At 48.5% G+C, this 22582-nt stretch overlaps 2 protein-coding genes across 8 annotated transcripts in view; one reads left to right on the top strand and one right to left on the bottom strand.

Annotated features, from left to right (window-relative positions):
- bag5 (BAG cochaperone 5) overlaps positions 1 to 10431 on the bottom strand; it is a 16120-nt gene extending 5689 nt beyond the window's left edge. Inside the window, exon 1 of one of the 6 annotated variants that reach the window (XM_088433432.1) lies at positions 10379 to 10431. Coding sequence is in view for 4 of the 6 variants with exons in the window: in XM_088433427.1 (XP_088289553.1) it covers positions 1361 to 1572 (212 nt within the window). In the remaining 2 variants the exon portion in view is untranslated. Of the gene's footprint in view, positions 1 to 144; positions 877 to 1360; positions 1751 to 1818; positions 2715 to 2735; positions 2847 to 10378 lie in introns of those variants that run through there. The other 5 variants (XM_088433431.1, XM_088433429.1, XM_088433428.1 and 2 more) reach the window with 5 other exon arrangements.
- On the top strand, positions 1514 to 22582 carry LOC148412375 (kinesin light chain 1). 2 transcript variants are annotated; one of them, XM_088433426.1, is made up of 18 exons: positions 1514 to 2679; positions 3016 to 3213; positions 4007 to 4070; positions 4388 to 4478; positions 10563 to 11061; positions 11393 to 11471; positions 11662 to 11890; positions 12906 to 12993; positions 14756 to 14857; positions 15163 to 15336; positions 15413 to 15512; positions 15575 to 15627; positions 16286 to 16353; positions 16423 to 16531; positions 16641 to 16802; positions 20760 to 20890; positions 22017 to 22089; positions 22394 to 22582. In XM_088433426.1, exons 1-18 carry the CDS (start codon positions 2542 to 2544, stop codon positions 22457 to 22459), a joined length of 2424 nt encoding a protein of 807 aa, XP_088289552.1. In that variant the 5' UTR covers positions 1514 to 2541; the 3' UTR covers positions 22460 to 22582. The 2 variants fall into 2 exon arrangements, with proteins under 2 accessions (XP_088289552.1, XP_088289550.1); XM_088433424.1 differs by lacking the exons at positions 1514 to 2679; positions 3016 to 3213; positions 4007 to 4070; positions 4388 to 4478 and adding exons at positions 5293 to 5757; positions 5936 to 6024.

Below are 22582 nucleotides of genomic sequence, written 5' to 3'. Positions count from 1 at the left end.
AAAACATTGGTCATAGCGGCCCTCGGAGACTTGGACACCTCTGCCTTCCGCCTTATATTTTCACGACGCGACCCAAAATGCAAGCGTTACAGCAACTGATCTGTGCACATTACATCAATCTCTCTACCCATCCATGTATCTTACCTTCTCTGTTTCCCCATTTGGTAATGAGCACTTAAGTCCGCAGAGCTGAATGACCTACTATTGTTGAACGCAGACCCTCAGGCATTAGTGGGTCAGATTCACATACACTCGACCAATGAGATTAGCCTCCTTTTTCTACCACATGAGAAGCACTCTGAAGAGTTTCTGTGTTCTTTCCTCACGCGCGTCTGCTGATCTGAGCACAAGCCAATCATATTAAAAAAAAAAAAAAACTTACGCCTTCAGAAGCGTGTCAAAACTGAGCGGTCGCCTCCTTGGTCACAACTTTCTACGGCTAAAATGTTGTTTTTTGGATAAGAGCGTCGTGAAGGTTTCCTTTCGTCGCGAACGCTCGCTAGGCCGAATAGTAATTAGCAGACTGCATGATATTCAATAAACCATTGACCGTATTCCGGAAAGATGAATAAACAGCTGTGGAGACTTTCTGCTAAAAGCGAAAGGAGGTATGGCTATCACAAAACAGTTAGCTACTCTTAGTCCGCCCACTAACAGGGACGACGACTGGCTAACCCACAGGCGTGGAAGTCGGGCCCTCGAGAGCCGGTATCCCGTATGTTTCCGAAGCCTCTCTCTCACGCCTGATTCAAACGATTAGGATCTTCTCCAAGCTCCCGCGGTGCTTGCTAATAAGCTAATCATTTGAATCGGGTGTGTTGGGGGGAGAAAAACCGCAAAACACGCAGGATACCGGCCCTCCAGGACTGGACTTCCACACCAATGGCCTAACCCGATTTGAAGTGCGTTTATCACGCACTTACCTAGTTTTGAAATCAGAGGGGGATAGCTGGATTAGAAATTGCGAAACAACCATTTCTATTTTTTTTTTTTCAATCGTTGGCGAATCCGCTGCAGATTTCTGCTCACCTGTAAATACATTGCGCATTCTTTGACTTTTCTATTGATAATCCGCCACACCTGAAACCGTATGGATCAGTGATCCGCTTAGGAAATGTTACGTAAGAGGGTAACGGCCAGGTGACTGGATCGCCGCACCGCATCTTAGCCGTTTGAGAGAACGCTCTCGGATCCAGAACACGACGAGAGAACGCCTGCGGGCTTTTGTCTGACATGCTAAGAAGCTAGCAGCTAAGAGGAAGCCATCGTGCAATAAACCCACTCTCGAATTGGCGCATTATGTCATCCCGGCATAGACAGAAAAAAAGGTGCACGTGTTTGAACCTGCGCGCACACACACCTTCTCATCTGCGACATATGTCTTGTCACGACAGCTCTCACCTCTTCAAAACTCCGAACACGTTGGCGCACATGTTTTAAAACGAGTGGCTTCCCATCCGGCGAAGTTGATGAAGAAGACGAGAGGAAAAAGGGTGGAAATTTGGATTCTTTCGATTTGGATTTTTTCGGAGCGACGCAGATGTGCTCAGCATCAGCACCAGCGCGGCGCATCTGTGGCCCCGCCCACAAATGGCTAACATCTCGTCTTTAAACGTCACCGGTGGTCATCGAAAGCACTTATTTGCCCGATTGAAATCTTTAAAAACGGCCTTTAAAATCAGTTTGAAAACCGTCTGTCTTCATGGGAGGCTTGTTATATTTTTTTCTTGGGGTTTCGATCACCTGACCGCGCCCCGCCCGAATGGGGGAAGTTTCACCGAAAGTGCTTTAAGGAAACGATGGTCGTGGTCTTCTCACCTGCATAACCAGCGTACGGCCATGAGAAGTGCGGAGGATAAAACACGCAGCTCCTTCCTCGGCGTCTTCTTCCAGCACGGCTAACAAACATTAGCTTAGCTAAGCTAGCCGCTTGCGTCGATTCGCATTCGCCCCGCCCGCAGCGAACGCGGACTTTGTATATGCCGTTCGATTCAAGCGACGGGGCGAGTAAAACGATCATATATTCGCACTTAACGCTGTCGCGAGAGTGGAATTTATCTGTTTCCGAGTAGATCGCAACGTGTTTTTTTTTTTTTTTTTTTTTTTTGTCAACGTCGGCTTTGTTGGCGTGTTGGTTTTGTTTGGCCAACGGGGTGCGTTTCATTTGGTCACCGGGACACGCCGTAGCCTTAAGAGTAGCGGTTTTGTTTCCTCGAAATCCGAAGACAGCCACAAAGTTGTCACAAAACCAATTGGGTTAAAATTGCGAAGAAACATTCGAAACAATAGACTTCAAATGAAGCTATATATGACTTATATTGGTGGTTATATAGTGGTTAATAACACGGGCAGAGCAGGCGATATTATGAAGCGCTTTTTTGTATTTTGGCTACCACGTGACCAGAAGTTAACCGTCGTCGGCAGAAGGGCGCCGGTGATGCAACGAGGGGGCTAAATAATCCACTTTACACAAAGCATCGACAAGTAACTGTTTGGCGTTCATTGTTTCCGTGTGTTTTTGTCGTATTTTGCGTGGTCGTCATGTCTGTTGGAGCCGCCGCCGTGTGTTTGACCTGGCGCCGCTTGAGTTGTTTACGTGCGCGTCAAAGTGTCATGGCGGCCTCCGGCAAGCGAGAATGTAGCAAGATAACGACTAAACTGCAAGATGATTCTTCAAAGGTTCGTATTTTGAAACACTTTTAGCGTTCCTAATCTACCCGATGCCCCGAACTTACCGATTTTCAAGTGAAGGTCGAGCTACGGCTGGATGAAACAAGTGATACCTCCATCAAGGAAATGACAATCCTTTTGTTTTTGTCTGCCGCTGCCTTTTCCTGCACCGCAACGGTTTTTTGAGATTCAAATCATAGTACTATAGTCTGTGTTCCACTGCCACCTAGTGGCCAGGCCACGCACGCCAGAAGGAGCAGGACAATTTCCAGTGAAACAAAAGTGTTAGGTTGTTCTCTATGAAGTTTTCAGAGCGAAATACCGACTTGTCCCATTTTCCCTCAGAGGTTCAAGTTCCGACCGACGCCGAGCGCCACGCACGACTGGATCGGGCCGCCCAACCCGCTTTCCAACCTGCGCCCCATCGTCTATCGCGTGGCTCCCAACGAGTCGGAGCTGGAAAGACGCCTGAGGGACTTGCGGCAGGACACCGAGGACTGGAACCACCGATTCTGGTCCGAGCAGAACCTCAGCTTTAGCAAGGTGCGCAGAATTCGCAATAAGCATACGCCGAACCCTGCAGTCTGTGTTTATCTAGTACGTTAGTCTGACCGCATAGCTACGAAATTCATATATGTGCTTGTTCAAAAACTACAAACTAAGGTTTGGCTATTATTGGCTAACGAGTAAAAAAAATGGCGATATTAAACAATATTAACATATTAATAACTCTTAATATTACGAATACATAGTGATGAAATATTATTGCTCGTGTGGACTTGTAAAGGATTCCTGGATCACTGGAAATGTAAAATAAAGATGTACAAATAAAACGTTCTAAAAAGGTACTTCTCGCTGCACTCATCACCAACACACCAGCACCATCTTAAGGCAAACAAGTGAAATGCGGTCAAAGTCTCAACTGCTATATTTAATATTATTAATTGAAAGGGTTTAGGAGTGTTTTTTGTCATGCTTTACATGATATATTTTGATTGTTATGCAATAATGTAATTCTAATATGTATTTGTTGTTGCCGTTTTTATGCAATTTTATAATTGAGTAATATTCATTTCAAGGTTTTGGGGTGGCTTGGAACAGATGAGGCAATTTGCATGTAAAAAGCGCCTCTACTTATGAAAGATTGAGATTACGAAATGACTTTTGGAGCAAATTAATTTTGTACTACTGTATATATTTTTCCACACATTCATTTAGTAATGACACACATGCACAGCAGAGGGCAGCAAATTCAAAATCAAATAATGTATGTCATAACTTGCATGGAGGAATTTCTGTCAGTTTCATGCCAGCGTCCATTCTGTGTTTTGCGCAGGAAAAAGACGCCTTCATTGTGTCGCAGCTGAAGGCCAAAGGCTTGACTGAGCGAGACCGGCAAGGTTAGCATTCTCAGAAGCCCAACGGGTCAAGACACCCCAAAAAGAAGTTATTTTATTCATTTAGAAATTTTTAAGAAAGCCCTTCATCCGTCTGTTATCGGAATTTTACTGAGATGAATTTCGGCATCGCCTGAAACGAGTGGCCAAACCGAAGACTTTTAACTTCTTAAACACCATAAATATCCAAAATTTATTGATTGTGGTATGGGCCAATCGGAAGGCAGTATGGACAGTATGGCTAGTAGTCCCTAGTCACTTTTCGTGTCCCAACCCAAGTGATATTTTGGTTTGACCATGTTTCCGAATCCGCGCGACAGGCCGCCGCCGCACTCTAAGCAGCGAGGAAATGTCCGTCTTCTACAAGGACTTTTTGGACAAAAACCGCCAGCGGCACGTCACGTACAACAAGTGGGTTGTTTTGCGCTCGTCCCCGTCCGCCCGACCCCCGGCGGCAACGTTGTCTCGTGTCTTTGCAGGGAGTGGTACCGGCGCAACTCGGCAATCACCTTCCTCATGGCTCGCGTTGCGCTGCACAGCCTGTGGAAGAGGCTGGCACGGGATAAACGCCGCCACGCGCCCCCGACATGACCGTGGCGCCGCCGTCGTCCTCGTTCCACCTGATTGCTTCCAAATAAAACTAGACCCAAATCGCATGTTTTTTTGTGCATTTCCCCCGATTTTTGCATGAATCCTTTTAACGGCAACTCGCAAATAGGGTGCAATCATTTTTTTGTTTTGAGACCCCAAACCACTGGGAGGGCGCTGGCGGACAACTCGTGACATTTACAAGACTTTCAATGACTTCGATAAGTGGCTTAGCCTGACCGCCATAATGCAAAGTTCTTGCTATGTATTGCGGGACTTGAAGTTGACAGAAGGCCTTGATCCAAGAACTGCATGTTTCAGGAAAGCTTGTATTGGGACAGGCTAGTAAAAAATTCCGGGGTTAAAGTCAAAACGCTCATTTTAGTGTCTTTAAAGTGAATACTGAAAAGAAAGTCAGAAATGTCACTTTGAAGTGACGTTGCCCAGCATCACGTGACCAGGAAGTCGCCTGATTCCCCGCGTGGACGAGCTTCGCCTCCGAGCAACACCCCCCTCCTTTGATGCATCGTGGTCACGAGGGATCCCATTAGGGGAAAATACGTCTACGGGAGCGCGCTTTCGATCGGCGACGGCGCCCCCCCCTCAATCTGCTCAGTGGTGACGTCATTGCTCGGGACCCGTAGGAGGCGGCGCCGTTTCCATTTCCCGCCCCTCGCGAGTCAGTCAGTGACCGTCACCGCAGCGAGCGAGAGGCGAGCGGTCACTTGGTCCCCGGTGGGCGTCGCGTCGCCCGGCCCCGGCAGTTCGACGTTCCTCTCGGACGCCTCGAGTCATGGAAGCCGCGGGAGAGCGGGCCTCTCCCGTCACCAGCGGCTCCGTCTAAAACGTACGCCGACTTTTGACAGCTAACGCTAGCTAGTATGTAAGCTAGCCTCTCCGCTCTGTCGGCGAAACGGATCCCATCCTTGCCGCTGGGGTCGGGAGAGTAATCGTCATCTTTATATTGATATTTATTATTGGGGAAAATCACGTCCGCCGACGCTCCGTTCCGCTGCCACCCGCTCGTGACTGTTCCGAGGCGAGGCGAGGCGAAGACCAAGACCCCATTTGGCCGCATTGGCAACGGACGTCCTAGAGAACGGTAAGGCGGGCTCCGTCTAATTCCCGCAACGTCATTTCTCGCCTCAATAAACGCTTTTGGTGTTTACGTATTGACGTGTCACCATGGTGACGCTCGTACGTGCGAAAATGATATTTTTGGAAATGTAAAAAGAAAAGAAAGCGCATCCTCGGCTGACTGTGTTTACGTTTGATTCCAGGAATTGGTCGGGTGAAAGTGCGAGGCTCGCGAGCGAGTCGGGAAGATTGTCTTCAGGCTAACTGGTTCTTCAGGTTCCGCCGAGTGTGTGTGAGTAGATAACGCCGGAAAAGCAGCCTGTCAGCCGGCCCGATCCGAATCCGAATCCGTGTCCGAGTCACAGTCATTGGCATTCCGCGCGCGCGGGCGGGCGGGCGGGCGGCTGCCTGGAGCCTCCTCAAAGCTTCTTGTGTTGCGACACAGTGCGCGCCAGTGTCGGAACCGCAGCTGGGATGATGATCATCATCATCGTGACGATGATTTGGGGAGGCCGTCTTCTTGACCGTTGCAAACTGACGTGAATTGATTCCATTTCAAAGACGCATACTGTCGTCGTCGTTTTTTTTTTTAAGCGTCTAGCCCACGGGTGTCAAACTCGCGGCTCGGGGGCCGGATCCGGCCCTCCACATCGAAATGGCGAATCGAATTCAATTAAAAAAAAACAAATTTGCAAGCTGTCTCCGACGTTTAAAAAAATGAGGACGCAAGTGTTTCGTTCCCACTCTGTCGTTTGAAGTGTTTTTACAGGCCTCCAATTTTAAAACCAGATAAGTGTGTGACAAACACACTTCAAATTTATTCAGGCCCTCTGACAGAAACTAGAAGTACAATGTTTCCCACGATTCAAATGAGTTTGACACTAGCCTTTCAATCCCAGGTACTTATTCAGATATGTTTTGTTTTTTCAAGTGATTGGCTGAAGGAAGGTCTAAAATTGGCCGTGACTATACCAAGCAATAAAGTGCATGACTATTTTAGTAGGTATATAACGGAAGTAATTGATTACTTTAGGAATGCACCCATGTACGGTAATTTCCCAACTTTAAGACACACACCCCAAAATGAAGGCCATGTGCATCCTATAAATCAAGGAACCTCATTGCAAATGTTTGCGGAAACAAAACAAAATAATTGAAGCCAAACATAAGTATCCTTTTTATTCACCAAGTTTCAATTTTACAACAAGCATTTTTGTTTGTTAGTTTTTTTTCAGCTATACTAACATTTGGAAAATAAAAATTGCACGCCTCCTTGAAACAAACTAGATCCATTTCCAATTATTTAGTCAAAAACAGCATTATAAAATAAGATGGCGCTTTAGCTTTGCTGGGTTCTTTGTGTAAGGTAATTGATTACTTTTTGTACTTGATTATATAAAGTAATTTACAACTTGATTGCCTAAACCAATAAATGGCTTTATATACGTGCCTGGGATTGAATGGCTGGATTTAAAAATATATATATATATATATGTCTTTGGTATTGAGTGAGAATTTTTGAGCATATTTTCTCCCCTATTTTATTGTTGTCATTGCGTTGGCCAGAACGAAGCTGCCTGCAATCACTGCGCACACCGGTCATTTCGCCACTTCCTGTTTTTGTAAAACGCGGAAGTGAAATCTCAATGTCAATTGTTTAAAAATAAAAAGTACGTAGTGTTCTGAACAGGAGATTTCGCGCTCCACTTGTGAGATAAACGGGACATTATTTCCTCTTCTGGTCGCCTGGGGCCCTGATGGACTCGACTGCAGACAAAGTAAAGCATCATATGAACCCGGGGGCTTTTCCCTTTTTTTTTTTTTTTAAGTAGAACAGGTCTATTTATAATGTTGCATTTCAGAAGTTAAGGGACACCTCATGATATCCAACCGACCTTATTTCTCAGAGTAACGCCTAAGGAAAAAGAAGTCGACTTGTACTCGGAGAAATACGCCAGTCGCTATTGGGGATTCTTTTGTACAGTTGCATCACCTTCTCACTGATTCTCTACGGTTGCTCCTGATCATAGCCGGTTGAATTCAGTCCGGTTATGGAGAATATTCACGTGTTTCGACCGGTTTCATCTCGTCTCCTAATTTATGCCTTCCAGCTAGGCAGTAATTACTCATTTTTTTTTTGGGTAGTTGGCCTTTTGTCAACATCAAAATGTTTGGCATGACTTTCTCTTTCAAGGCCAGGGAGCGGAGATTGAAAAGATTTTCTTGAGATATCTACAAGCCCTTTATAACAGGGCTCTCAAACACATTTCAACCGTGGGCCGAATTGTACTTTTAGTTTCAGTCGGGGGGGCCTTGATGGCTGCGAAGCCCCATGCATTTTAAGCGCCATCGTCTCACAAGATCTAGTTTGGAAATCGGAGGCTGGTAAAACTTGCTCCAAACGAGGATTGGGAACATTCGTTCTTGGTGTTTCCTTAAAAAAACCTTTTGAAGTTGAAGAAAACTTGTCGGTACAGTATTTTAGTCAGAAATTAAAAGTCATAATTAGCATTTGGCAGGTCACGTGAAACGACGCGAGGGGCCGGATTTGGCCCCCGGGCCTTGAGTTTGACACCTGTGCTGAAAAAGGTTTAAAAATTTAAGATTGAAGTAAAGTCGCGGATTTGTAAAAAGAGCTTTTACTCAAAGGATATGGAAACAACTGGTAGAAAATGACACGTAGGTGGGACAAAAGCTATTTTCATTGGAATTTTGTGAAAATGTATCCTTTGAAATCTTCGCTCCCTGACCTCGCGAAAGAGCAATAGCGGCGCATTGAAAGCAGGGAGCCGAGGAGAGACTTTCTCCGCATTTTGAGCGAATCCCGGCCGTGACTAAGACTTCCCCTTCTTCCTCCGACGCCCTTTTCTGATCAAACCGGAGATGGGCATCTTTCATGGCTTCCTGGGGCGCTCCGCTTCAAACCGCTTGTTTACATTTCAAAGCGGCGGCCTTCCCTCATGATGCCGCAGGGGCTTTGATGCCAAATAGAAGAATAGAGTCCCGAGCGACCGGATACTAGGACGGAGCGGCGTTTGCAGTCAAATGCCAGGCGGCGCGCCCCGAGAATTTCAACTCGCCGCTTCAGAGGTGGCACGTGCGACTGCCGCAAACTGGAAGCCCAAAAATAGCCGCTTAATTCCGCATTTCATCTGGCCGCAAATTAGGGACGGCTGTCTGCCGTTCCCCCTTTCGGTCACCACTCGTTACTGTACTCTTCAGACCATATTGAACAAAATTCGCAATTGCGTGTATGTCGCACTAGCGGGCTTCGTATCCTTTTTTAAAAATGTGCGCTGATTAAAAAAGCCAAACAAAATTCAAAGCAGCTTCCGCAAGTTGTAACTGGTTGAAGCGACTGGGCATGATCAAATAACCCTAAGCAAAATCACCTGAATGAAACCGTATTCAGCCGGCTGTTGTCAGATATATGGGGGCTTGTCAAAATGGGCTACCCCTGAGGGTTTCGTAGGCCCATGCAAATCGAATTTCGCGCTCCTTGCGGCGATCGGAACAGTATGGGTTTATGTTCAAATTGAGAACAAATGAATCGGAACGTGAAGCAACTTATTGGCGGGTTGCGTTACGTGAACTCTTTGCAAAGGCCTTCATTTGGTTCCCTTTTATATATATGCACACACGGCGCATTGGCTCCATCCTGGCTTTGTATCAATTTCACACTCTGGCAAAGGGGATTATGGCTGAGCTGCCGCATAAAATGTCTGCAGGCTTCCGCACAATAAAAGAGCGCAACGCTTCCTAAACACACTCCGTACGCCGTCGCGGGATTAGTCTGATCGCGACACTGTGCTCAGCCTTGCTGCAACCCGCCCCCCAAAATAGTTCACGTACGCTAACGAGCGTGCGGAGAGCGACAAAGGGCAGGAAGGGGGTCGGCAAGTCAGCTGACCGCCGAGCAGGAAGCGGAGCGTGCCTGCCGCGCTATTCTTTAGCCTTGACTTTGCGCGAGACTCGTGGGGTTTTAATGATTTCAACTCATCGCGGGGGGGCACCCCATAGAACTTTTTCGCTTTAGATACGATACCCTTATTGCAGCCGAGATAACAGTCTGATATCAGACGCAGAAAGCGGTTCGGGTCTGTATCGGTCAAAAAGACAAACTGATTTTTGCACTCGCTGCGGAAGTCCATTCCAGGATCCGCTCCTGCTCTTCCATGAATTCTTTGAAGAGCGTCACAAGCTCAAGTCTCTCGGTACAATTTCATATCAATACTTCAAGCATGTATCAATATCGGACAGTACGTCGGGCTGCGGTATCGGAAGCGAAAAAGTTTCATTGGGGCGCCCCTTGCCTAGAGTACTGTCGGATACCCGTATATCGATCCAATATGACAGGGGTGTCTAACTCGTGGGCCGAACAGTTAAAATCATGGTATATGTTAAAACAACAACTTCAAGTGTATGACTCTTTTTTCGAATACCGTCCAAAATAAAACAAGTACAACATCACTATCCGTCGCTAAATATTAACACGGCTTTTAAGTTTTTCTTGGATTGAAAAGATTCCGCTCATTTTTTATACTTTTCAAAATCATCTGGCGGGCCGGAATAAAGCCACTCGCGGGCCAGAACCGGCCCTCGACAGCGCAGACAAAGAAGGCGGTCCGAGCGGCTCGGTCACTCACCGTCTGGCGGATCGCCGTCGGGCGGATGGGGCGGAAGAGGTTGCGCGCGTCGCGGCGAGGGAGCCCGGCCGCGGAAAGCGGCCCGATGACCTCGGGCGGCTTTCATCGCCGTCTGATGTCCCTTGAGGTGTCACGGCGACACGGCGCCCGCATCACCGCCCCCTTCTATGATCGCGGCTTTCAGGATGCGCGAGGACATGTCCACCATGGTGCGCGTGAAGGCGGAGGAGGAGCCCGGCGAGAAGCTGTCCCAGGACGAGATCATCTCGCGCACCAAGCAGGTGATCCAGGGCCTGGACGCCCTGAAGCAGGAGCACCACTCCATCCTGGACGGGCTGCTGGGCACGCTGCGCTGCCTCAAGCGGGACGAGGAGGGCGTGCCGGTGGAGGAGAAGTCGCACATGATCCGCAAGTCGCTGGAGATGCTGGAGCTGGGCCTGAGCGAGGCCCAGGTGATGATGGCCCTCTCGGGCCACCTGAGCTCGGTGGAGTCGGAGAAGCAGAAGCTGCGGGCCCAGGTGCGCCGCCTGTGCCAGGAGAACCAGTGGCTGAGGGACGAGCTGGCCGGCACGCAGCAGAAGCTGCAGAAGAGCGAGCAGAGCGTGGCGCAGCTGGAGGAGGAGAAGAAGCACCTGGAGTTCATGAACCAGCTCAAGAAGTACGACCAGGACCTCTCGCCGTCGGTGAGTCCTCCGCTCGCTCGCCCTTAGCTGTCCAATGCGGTGAATGTCGCGCGTCGAGGAACAAGATGTGAACGATATCGGGATTCGGAAAAAACGCTCCCTGATAGATCACTTTCAAACCGCTCACGTATTATTTCAGTTAACTTGATAACCCGGGGGGGTAGAACTTTCTGTTTTTGTTGGGAATTCAAACAAAATAGGTCAAATGAATGGATACTGCACATTTGGAATTATACTCGCATTCCCTGCTCACGAATCACTCCCGCTGGATTTTTAATGGTCCTTTTGATCCACCGTTAAAAAAAATCGGTCCGCGCACTTACTTCTTCAGGAGGAGAAGGACTCGGACTCCAGCAAGGAGACTCTGGACGATCTCTTCCCGGATGATCATGACGACCAAGCGCAAGGAAGTAAGTACTCCCCAACTTAAGGTAGTTGTATTTTGCCACGTTTATTTCTTTAATCTAAAACATTTTTCAGCGGTAAATAGGAGTGTGTACATTTTTGCCGCTGCCTAGAGACGAACGGTCGCCCGTTTATCTTGTCCGCCGACCGGTCACGCGCGCATCCCAATTCCTGAGCTCATTTTGTCTTTCGCAGTCCAGCCGGCCCACGGCAGCGCGGCGGCCGCCGCCGCCCAGCAGGGCGGCTACGAGATCCCGGCCCGGCTGCGGACGCTGCACAACCTGGTGATCCAGTACGCCTCGCAGGGCCGCTACGAGGTGGCCGTGCCGCTCTGCAAGCAGGCCCTGGAGGACCTGGAGAAGACGTCGGGGCACGACCACCCGGACGTGGCCACCATGCTCAACATCCTGGCCCTCGTTTACAGGTCGGCTAAACGGCCGCCGCTCGTTCGCGCGCTCCCGCCTTCCAGTACATCATACTTGCCGACGTTTCAACTCTTTCGGTGCCACGGACGAGACTTCTCGTCCTCTAAAATCGTCGTTCACGATAATATTATCGATCATATTATTAGCGATAATACATTTCTCGTCAAATACGTTTTTCTGTGAAGGGTCGAGAACCCCCTTGACTAGTGCTCGTCTAATATGAAGCCTGTTAAGCACTGTATTGGTGACCGTCGGATGGCAGAGTTGTCACACATGCGACGCATACATGAAATACTTGTCATTCTAAGGACTGGAAAGCAGTCTTTCATATGACACCACTCACGTTTACATGGACATAGCACACGATATTCTGTCGGCCTTGAAATATGAGCGAAAGGGCACCGAAAAAAGCCTTGGATCTTCTCGAAAGCTGACGATGTAGCTTCTATTCTATGCGCCTTTTATATATGAAAACGCTTATAGAATAGGCCATTCATTGAAAGTGCTCCTTATAATCCGGTGCGCCTTATAGTGCGGGAAAATACGGTAATTGTAGTGCGGCGGAAGTTACAGTAACCGATTAACCGGTAAACATTGAAATAATAAGATAACATCCGATGTAATGTGTCATTTATATTTGAACGTGAAAGAGCAGCCGCATAAAATCCGGCAAAAGATTTAACCGTAGTAAAGAAAGCACCCGTTGATTCAAATACGTCAAGCAAGTTAAAGGTTTGCGTTTTCATCATCTCGCGAAAGGCGCCCGGGCGTTGCCGCTAGACGCCGGCAAAGGTCTTTGTGGAATCCGGCAAACACGTCTGACGATTTACAGTGCGGCGCAAGACAAAAGGAAGACCCCGACCCGCCACTAAACTACTTGGACGGGTTCTTCCCGTTTTTGTTCCCCCGCGCAAATCTCGTCCGTTGAACGGCCTGTCTGGCGTTTGGCCAAGCGCGGGAACTGTCGGTGGAAGTTGTCGCCGACTTGAACGGACGTCCTCGCGCCTGTTTCAGAGATCAGAACAAGTACAAGGAAGCCGCCAACCTGCTGAATGACGCCCTGGCCATCAGGGAGAAGACGCTGGGCCGGGACCACCCTGCCGTAAGTTCATCGTATTCCTCGCCAAGTGCGCTGTAACGCCCGACCCGATGTCAACATGCGGCGCAGCGCGGAAAGCTTTTATTTCAGAGCGTTGTCTTGAGATGCAAATTCATTTGAGATGTCTTTCATCGACGTACGTCTCCCCCAAATTATTGCCGTGTTTTTAATGAGAAGAAAACACTCATGTTTTTCTTCATAAGAACATATAACGATGGCCCGGTACTGACCCGTGGATGGCCCCAAATATTGAATGACTATATTCATCCATCCAGGGGAAAAAAAACAAAAACATTATTGAGACCACCTAGAGAAAATCATGCACGAGCTGTAGAATAGGTCACGTAGGCCCACCCTTTCTTGTGAGTTGGGTCATCCGTATCTCATGGCACCACAGTCCATACATTTAGTGTTATGCTGATAATCTCATCGTTTTGCTTATTTGCTACTTTGGCTAGTCAAGTTTTTATTTGGCGAATCGGGCTGAGTCATCGGCCTCGTTTGCTCAGCCCGTCATGGCTGCGACCTTTTTCCTTTGATCTGCGTACACGATCTGGCGGGTAGAGGAGCGGGACGCACTCTCCGCCTCTACGATCGATACCGTTGATTTTTAGCCGCCTCCCCCGCAGACAAACGCGGCCACAACAGTGTTTTTCTTCTCGCCGGTATTCATCATTTTTTGACACTTTTTTTTTTTTTTTTTAGTTTGTACTTTAACGCCCGCACACAAGGTGATGACGGCGTCACACACGGGATCTATTCAAAAACAAAACTGTGTTAACCCTTTCAGGTGCCGACCTTCAGCCATCTTTTTGTGAGGTTAGCTTCCACCGTCACCGTTCTCGCCTGTCGCCTCCAAGTGATTTCCATTTACAATCATCCTTTTCACTTGGCTCATTTCCACATAAAGATTTGAAAATCAATCTTTTCACTTGGATGAAATGCTTAGAGGAGACATCCCATGCATTTTTGCTGAGCCGTCCGAAATGGCTGCCGAGTGTTTGTCACATGCTTTGGTCCAAGTGCCCAAGGGATCAACAAGTAGAACATCTACGCGCACCCTTTTGTCTGAACCGAGCTTGCTTTGAGAGGGTTTACTGGCGGTTGAGCTCTTGTTACCACGGCAACCCGGAGCAGCGGGACGAAGCCAAACGCTTCTACCCGCAGAAAGCGATCCCGGAAAGAAGCGAGCGTTTCACGACGATAGGAGCCTTCTTTACTTGTGGAGGGAGCGCTTCTGCAAAATTTGCAGAATCTTTTCAATATATGAAAAACGTTTTATGATTATAGTTATGTTAATGTTTCAGGATTCATCGCGATGTTAAAACATCTCGCGGGCTGGTTTGGATCTGTATGCGGGCCGTATCCTTACGCTCTACACTTTGTACACGCCTCTTCAAATTCTACCGCACACTTTATCCACTTGGCGGGTTAAGGTGCAGATTCTCGCATGTGGCTCATGCAGCGGAGACGGGCAAAACGAGCAAATTCCAATCGGCGCATGTCGAAAAAGTGATTTTCAAAAATCGCCTTGACATTCTAGGACGAGAGCGTCCCAACAAGCTCCCTTCTCTTCCTTCCCACCTTGTCCCGGCCTTGGCCTGATCCCTTGCGACCTGGAGGGGGCCTAATGACTTTCGCCGGCAAAGAGGATCAAAGGACAAGGCCGCAGTCAACGGCTGTCCGTCTTTGCCGCCGGATCAGAGACTGACGTCTGACGGCGTTTGTTTCCCAAGTTGAGCCAGGTTTTTCTCGTCCCCGCCAGGTCGCCGCCACGCTCAACAATCTGGCGGTGCTCTACGGCAAGAGAGGCAAGTACAAAGAGGCCGAACCGCTGTGCAAGCGAGCGCTGGAGATCAGAGAGAAGGTGAGACGCCAGAGGCGAGTTTTCACTTCTTGCGGAATGGATTTGATGTGCGCAAAGGCTTTCGTAAGAGAAAGATTTTAAAACTAGACGTAAACGCATGCACCTTACAAATCCCGCACTCTGCAGGACTACTGCTAACTATATCATATTTTGCACTATCATCCTCACATTTAGCCGCATTTGTGAGCAGCAGAATGGTTTCGTGCCAAAAAAAGAGCTCTGCAGATAAAAGTATTTTCTTTGAGGATGTTGATTGTAAAGTCCAGAGAAGGTCAAAGGGAGCTGCATTGGGTTTTGCGCTTCAGGTGCTGGGCAAGGACCACCCGGACGTAGCCAAGCAGCTCAACAACCTGGCCCTGCTGTGCCAGAACCAAGGCAAGTACGAAGAAGTGGAGTACTACTACATGCGAGCGCTGGAGATCTACCAGAGCAAACTAGGGCCCGACGACCCCAACGTGGCCAAAACCAAGAACAACCTGGTGAGCCCCGCCCGCAGCCATCTTTTTGGGGTTGGGCTTAGGATTAGTAACGGCGCCGTAACCTCGCCTCCGCCAGGCCTCCTGTTACCTCAAGCAGGGCAAGTTCAAGCAGGCCGAGACCCTCTACAAAGAAATCCTCACGCGGGCCCACGAGAGGGAGTTTGGCTCCGTTGACGGTAAGGCCGGCCACCTGTGCGTGCTATCGCGTCTGCAATCCGTGTTATTGTTTCCACCGCAGGTGAGAACAAACCCATTTGGATGCACGCCGAAGAGAGGGAGGAGCAAAGCAAGGTGAGGACCTTTTCGGCTTCTTGTTTCGCCGAAGCTCAAGCGTCCAGCTGTCGCACAAATGCGCAATGTGGAACGGTCGTTATTTGTTTCGTTTTTTGCGCAAATTGTAACTCGCGGCACCGACGGCCATCAAAACCCCTTCGGAAATATCTTTTGTTTTCATCTTTGTCAATCGATATCATCGAAAAAAATCTGTTTCTCTGCTGAGTTTTCGGGAGACTTTGTCCCATGTCATGCAAATGAGGCGACGCCCCAAACTTTTGCACGTATTCTTGATCCTCTGCGGCGATTTATTCCCGCAAAACAAGCGGGAAGCCCATCCCGCCGAAAGCCGAGGCATCTTAGCGCTTACTCGGGCATCCCTGTCATCCGCTCTTACTGCCTTTCCTACTTGACTCCGTCGCTGATGAATTTTCCGCGGTCGCCATGGTAACTTGCATTGCCGCGCACTGATTTCAGCGGCTAAGTCGCGCAGGAAAGCTGCAGAAATAAGGAAGCGTCTTGAGTGAGCGGATTAGTCGGCGCGGCCCTCGAGGCGGCGTAATCCCTCCGCCAGCGCTTGGCCGCCGCTTGGCTCCTTGCTTCATTTTGATCGGTTGACCTCCGTAAGTCACATGCGCGGATAGCATCAGCGAGCATATTTTTGTTTTGTTTTTAGGGGAAACAAAAAGAGGGCTCGCCCTTCGGAGAATACGGAGGCTGGTACAAAGCTTGCAAAGTGGACAGGTGATTTGAGTCTACTTGGCGATGCCAAGCGAGCGGCGTTTGAGCAAAGGCCGTGTGTGGTATGCGCAGCCCCACCGTCACCACCACCCTGAAGAATTTGGGCGCGCTCTACAAGCGGCAGGGCAAGTTTGAGGCGGCCGAGACCTTGGAGGAGGCCGCCACGCGCTCCAGGAAGCAGGTTTGTTTTTTCTTTCTACTTGATATAGCACACATGAAAAACGTCTAAAAGTCAAACGTTACCTCTGGTGTGAAATAAACCCATTGATTTTTTTTGGGGGGGGGCGCAGGGCCTGGACACGGCGCACAAGCAGCGCGTGGCCGACGTGCTGGGCGAGCCCGAGGCCCGCGAGAAGCAGCGCAGCCGCGAGAGCTTGACCTCGGACACGGTCAAGTACGAGAGCGGGCCCGACGGCGGCGAGGAAGTGAGTATGAGCGTGGAGTGGAACGGGGTAAGTGCAGTACGCGGCCCTCGCTCGCTACACTATGCTCGCCGCCGCCGCCGCCGCCGCGGGATCTTGTCCGTCGATCGGTAGGGAGCCACACGAGACGACCGACGTACCTTGACTTATTAAGGCCACTGACGGGCAACGGTTGCCGTTTAACTCTTTTCAGCGCTATGGACGAGAATTCTCGTTTTTGAAAATAGTAATAAATAAATAAAAAAAATCCTTGTCAGATAGTTTTTTTTTAAAATGAAATAGTAGCTGACAGTTGACGAGCGCTTATTTTATTATTAAGCCGCTTGAGCACCAGTGCTAACTGTGACCACTGGGTGGCAGCGTTGCCATACATGCAACACTTCATATTGGATACTCGTAATTCTAAGTAAGGAATGGAAATCAATCTTTCATATGATAACACCTATGTTTACAAAGCACACAATATTCTGTGGGCCTTGAAAGATGAGTGAACCCAGCATTTAACTCTTGCAAAACATTTCAATAAAGTTAAAAGTTTGACATTGTTCTTTTGATGCCAAAATGTTCCCCTTTTACAGAAAATGATTATCGACCCTGAAAACGAAAACAACGGCCTATCAGTTATTTCAATCGGGGGGGTGAACAAGTTAATACTGGTTGAACGAAACAAAATGTCAAGTAAGTCAAGGTACCAAGTCCGGTTGTTCCATCAAGCAGTACGCAATGGTACTTTTCAGCGTGCCTTTCTGCATCTTTTTGGTCACCCTCATGTATGGAAATGATGCAATAGGTCAAGGGTGTCAAACTCCTCAACAACAACAACAAAAAATGCTCCAACCCAATGTCATAAAATTTGAAGACGACTTGCAAATTTGGTATTTCAACCAGAAACTTGAAATGGAATCAATTTGGCGGGCCACATATAACGATGCGCCGGTCGGAATCTGGCCCAAGGGCCTCCACTTTGACCCCGGTCCGGCTGGCCCGTACTGCTTGACGGACATGGAGGAATGTTCTAGATGCTTTTTGTGCTTCTTAGCGATAGCGTCAGCTCATATAACACCAAACAGCGCACTGCAACTCGGAGTGTTTTTCGTAGCGCCGTTTCCGCATCATTCGACATGACGACTTTTTCTCCGCCTAAAATGTGCTACTAACTGCTAAAAAGCCAGCTCCTCCCGCCGCTCTCCAAGTGCTCCGTCCTCCTCTTCCCACGCCGCTAACGCCATCTAGATCTCCGGCCGACTTTGCATAGCAACAGTTGTCTCAGCGGCCCCTTTCCCCGACAACCGATCGGCATCTTCCGCCGCATTTTGTCAACAAACGTCGCGTCTTTTCGTTTCCGCCATGTCGACGTGGGCTCCGTACTGTACTCCCGGTTAGAATTAGGGTTAGGGTCCGCTTGCCCCGGTAGCACGCCGGCGCCCGGAGGGCGTCCAAAATTGTACAGCTTGCGCAATTTCAGGCTATGTGCTCACGCCGTCTTTTCAAGTTTCACCCCTTTGTTTTTAAAAAGACAAAATGAGGGAAACAAGATCATATAATGCTACTGCTGGCCAAAGTCTTCTAGGTTCACTTACTATATCTTTTTGTGTGTTGTTTTTTGATTTTAAATCTTCCGTTTTATGTTTGAGTCTGCAATTTTCTTGCCGGTCAACTTCAACGGCATTTGATAAACAATAGTGCCGAAAATCAATATTTTTCATGGAAAAAGCTGGAGGGTGGAACTTGTAGCGGCGCGGTTGGGCCCTGGCGCATCATCCAACAGGAGCATGAAAACAGTTGGGGATGCCGGGCGCAGTCAACTAACCTCTCTTGCTCTGTCTGTCTGTCTGTCTGTTTTCTCCCGCTCGTCTTCCTCTCGCTCTCGGCGGCGGCGGCGGCAGGCCTAAGCAGCTCCGGACGCCTCGTAACGCTCGTAAACGCCGGCCTCGCGCCACGGACGCCGCCAGCTTGGCAGCGACGCCCGGCTCTCTTTCCACCGTCTCGTGACTCCTCCTCCTCCTCCGCCGCCGCCGCGCAACGTCCCCTCCGCCGATGGCGTCGCAGTCAGGCGACTTACAGTTGAAGACTGAAGACGCTTTCTGTAAACCCGGGGGCGTGCAAGATAACCCTCGTGTAGCCTATCGTGTCAAAGGTCCAAAAAAACATCACAACAGACCAACAAATATTTGCTTAAAGCATGGTGAAGCAATATGTGCTTCATCATCCGAGTTTATTAAGTGTTTTATTTCTTTATTTTCTTTCCCGTGACCATAATATTGAAATGGTCTCATAGGTGTGGAAGTCCAGTCCTGGAGGGCCGGTATCCTGCATGCCCCCCCCCCGCCCCCCAGTTCAACGCCTATGTCTTAGCTTAAATAAAATAACATCTTTTTTGGAGGGGGCGGTTCCAGCTTAGTAACTTAATTTTGTACTTTTGAACAGAATTGGTAGACTGCATCCGTTAATTTCTATCCAGAAGGCAGATGTTTCATAAGAGTAGCACACAAGGAAGGTCTGATTGTTTGTTTAGAATATTAATTTGTCTTTAATGATTGCTCTATTTATCGTAATATCAAAATGAAAAATAGCGGTGGGATGAAAATTGAAAAATACATCCAAATGTTTTAATGAACTTGAATTCCCCAGTTGAGCATTTTGACCTTTTGGAGTGTCACAAAATCTTGTGTTGCTAGTCATATGTGAAACAGGGCCGCGGATGCCATCTAGCGGCCGCTGTGCACGGCGAAAGTCCTTTCCGAGATCAATGCGAGTCAATGCTACCCCGCCCTTTCCCGTTCAAAAATAACAACGCGCGGACCAGTGTATCCGTCGACGGCGCCGAATGAGTCCACGAACTCGTTACCTGATTGGAAATGGACCCAAATGTAAATCATCTCCATGGTCTGAACGTTTGCCAGGTTTCCGACGTAGAATAACATCACAATTTCAATCAAAATCATGCAAAATGAAGCACATCTTCCAACGGGCGTGGAGGGGTTTAAAAACAGATTTTTCCCATATCGGAAATTGGCCACGTCCCACGGGAACACTTCTTTTCAAATTAAGAGAAAATGAATCGGAACACGAAGCACCTGCAAAATCGTACGCCGCCGCCAATTTGTTCATGTATTGTTATTTGTCATTTATTTTCGGCAAACCTCAAATGTAGTTACAAACATTTATTTGATAAGAAATCTCTATCTTCAGACTTTTTTTGTTTTGCCCCTTTAGGAGTAAGTACTAGTTTGGAGAAATATTAGTCAAAAGAAAAAAACAACCCTGTCCTGCTCCCATTCTAATTGACTCCGCCTCCCTTAAAAAAAAATCAACAATAAATCAATCAAACCTCCAGCAGCGCGTGTAAATAGCGGATATAACCCAGACCTTTGCATGCGGCCACGTTCCAAATGTCGTCTTTCGCCTCCTCTTGCTCTTCCGCTCTTACTAATGTCCTGCTCGTCTGCAACTTTCTTGACTTGAAATAAAACTCCTCGCCGAAATGCGCTTTGTGTGTGACGCTTCCTGTTGTTCTTCTTCACCGCTACAAACATTTCTGACACTTTCGACGCGCCTTTGCCTTTTCCCGTCAAGAAAGGATTGATGCCGGAAAGAAATCGTCACCAAGTTTCCGCAACGCGACCATCGATAATCGCGTTTTGCACCGTTGTGAGAAGAATGTTTGGCTCGATCCAATTCCGTTAAGCTCTTTTTCACCAATTTTGCACCGATTTCCAGCCACGCGTTGCCTCAACCGCTTTTTTTTCCGCAGAAAGCAAATCTAAACAGAGACATGCTAACATGCTAAGCTAAGAACGGGCAGAAACGGTCGCGTCGTTCCTTCTCGTCGCTTGATTCGGTCCGTCAGGCAATCGGATCGAAGCGGCAAAACGAAAAAAAAAAAAGTCATTCCTTCGGAAGTTGCGCGCCGCGTGAGCGGCAGCCAATCCAAAGTGGCCTTGACCGTTGCTAACGGCGGGCGGCGCGCTTTTCCCTTCCCATCAGGACGGCTCGGGCGCGCTGAAGCGCAGCGGCTCCTTCAGCAAACTGCGAGCGTCGCTCCGCCGCAGCAGCGAGAAGTTGGTGCGCAAACTCAAGGGCGGCGCCGGCGGGGGAAGCGAGCCCAAAAACCCCGGGTAACTATCCCCAAAATGTGCGGTAGACCTCCGGGCCTGCGGGGGGCGCACTAACCCAACGCTAAAGACTTGTACTTTTCTTCCGGGGGGACCCTCCCGACAAACAATTCTGACAATATGCACACGATATGCTTTTTGTTTTTTGTTTGTTTGTTTTCTTTGGCGTGGGCTAATATTTATTGCATCTGGTGGCTTCCTGTGGACTGCACCGGGCTTTGTATTTTGGTGTTCATGCTTTTGTTTTGAAAGGAAACACTCTGTCCTCACTGCATGACTCTTGTTCTTCTTGATCGATATTTCTCATTTCCAAATAAATGGCACTTGAAGGCGGACTCGCATGTTTTGCTCTTTGGTCCCGTCTCGCTTCCCGCTTCCTGTTTTGTTGGCGCCGGGCCGACGCCGTCGCAATCGCCGTGACGACCATGATGATGATGTCGCCCTCGTTTGGACTTTTTATTTTTCACTTTCATAGATAGGCATTTTTATATTTTTAAGATGTGACGACGTGTAAAAATGTGGACTTTTATTAAACAGGAAATGGAAAGACTTTTTTTTTGCCCAATGTTCCGATTTCTTCCATGTCTGTTGAGAAGATTTTTCGCATGATTTTGTGACTTTTTTTCATTACGACTTTTGGTTCAAAACTTAAACGTTATACGAAATTAAAACTTCATAAAATTGTCAATATTTGATGGACTTGGAATTCTCAATTTTATTTCAAAATTTGGAATTTCACGTGTAATAAAAACTTGAAAGTAGTGCTATGAAAACAAATTCTTTAATTTGAACATTTTCTCTGATTTTATTTTTTAAAATGTCATTTTTGAGGAAAAAATTTTCATTTTTCAGTAGTTGGGGCTTTTTTGGGGGGCGTAAACGTCTCATTTCTTGCATGTAGCGTGAAAAGTTTTTGTATATATATATATATATATGTGTGTGTGTGTGTGTATGCTACTTCATCATCATCATGGTCACTCCCAAGATGCAGCACAAGTTTTGAATGCAGTTGTTGCCGCGGGCGTGTTTTTGTCTGACGCCGCCCCCTTGACACTAATCAACCGGGATTGTTCTCCCCCTCCACCCCATCCCACCCACCCCAAACCCCCCACCGACACGTCGGGCGCAGCTTGAAACGAGCCAGCTCACTCGGGGTTCTGAACGTGAGCCGGGAGGCGCCGCCCGCCGAGCCCCGCTACCAAGTAAGCGCCGCCTCAAATATTCGATATCATCAAAACCCGACGAAAGCACACATTTCGGGCCTAGAACCGGACTTTTGCCTCGCTACGTTTGACGGAATCGGATCCCGCCCCCTCGCCATATGTTTGACGCCGCTCGCGCGCTCAGGAAGACAATTAGCGTTAGCCACGTAGCGCAATATCGGAAGCAGCGCCACCCGGCGGAAATGCGCCTTTATCGTCTATAGCCGTCGATGGCAGTGAATGACTGCGGTGACCTTGGGATCCATTTCTCTAATGGATTTTTTTCTCTTTCTCTGCCACCCAGGTGAGAAATCCAAGTTTGAAGAAGAGTCGCGACCTGAGCGCTAGCCATAGCGACCTGGCGCATTGACCGGCACGCTTTTGCCACCTTTCCACGTCGCCGCTTTTACGTCTCGCTCTTGCGCGACTTGCCGTCGCGCTAGACGTCTTAATAGGCCACGCCCACCGGCTGGGAATTCTCTCACCCCCCCCC

The sequence above is a fragment of the Hippichthys cyanospilos genome, chromosome 14 (assembly GCF_059441005.1).
Source record: "Hippichthys cyanospilos isolate Australia breed blue-spotted pipefish chromosome 14, RoL_Hcya_1.0, whole genome shotgun sequence".
NCBI classification, from domain to species: Eukaryota; Metazoa; Chordata; class Actinopteri; order Syngnathiformes; family Syngnathidae; genus Hippichthys; species Hippichthys cyanospilos.
The sequence above is the reverse complement of the archived record's forward strand: the minus strand, read 5'-3'. Positions and strand labels throughout refer to the sequence as shown.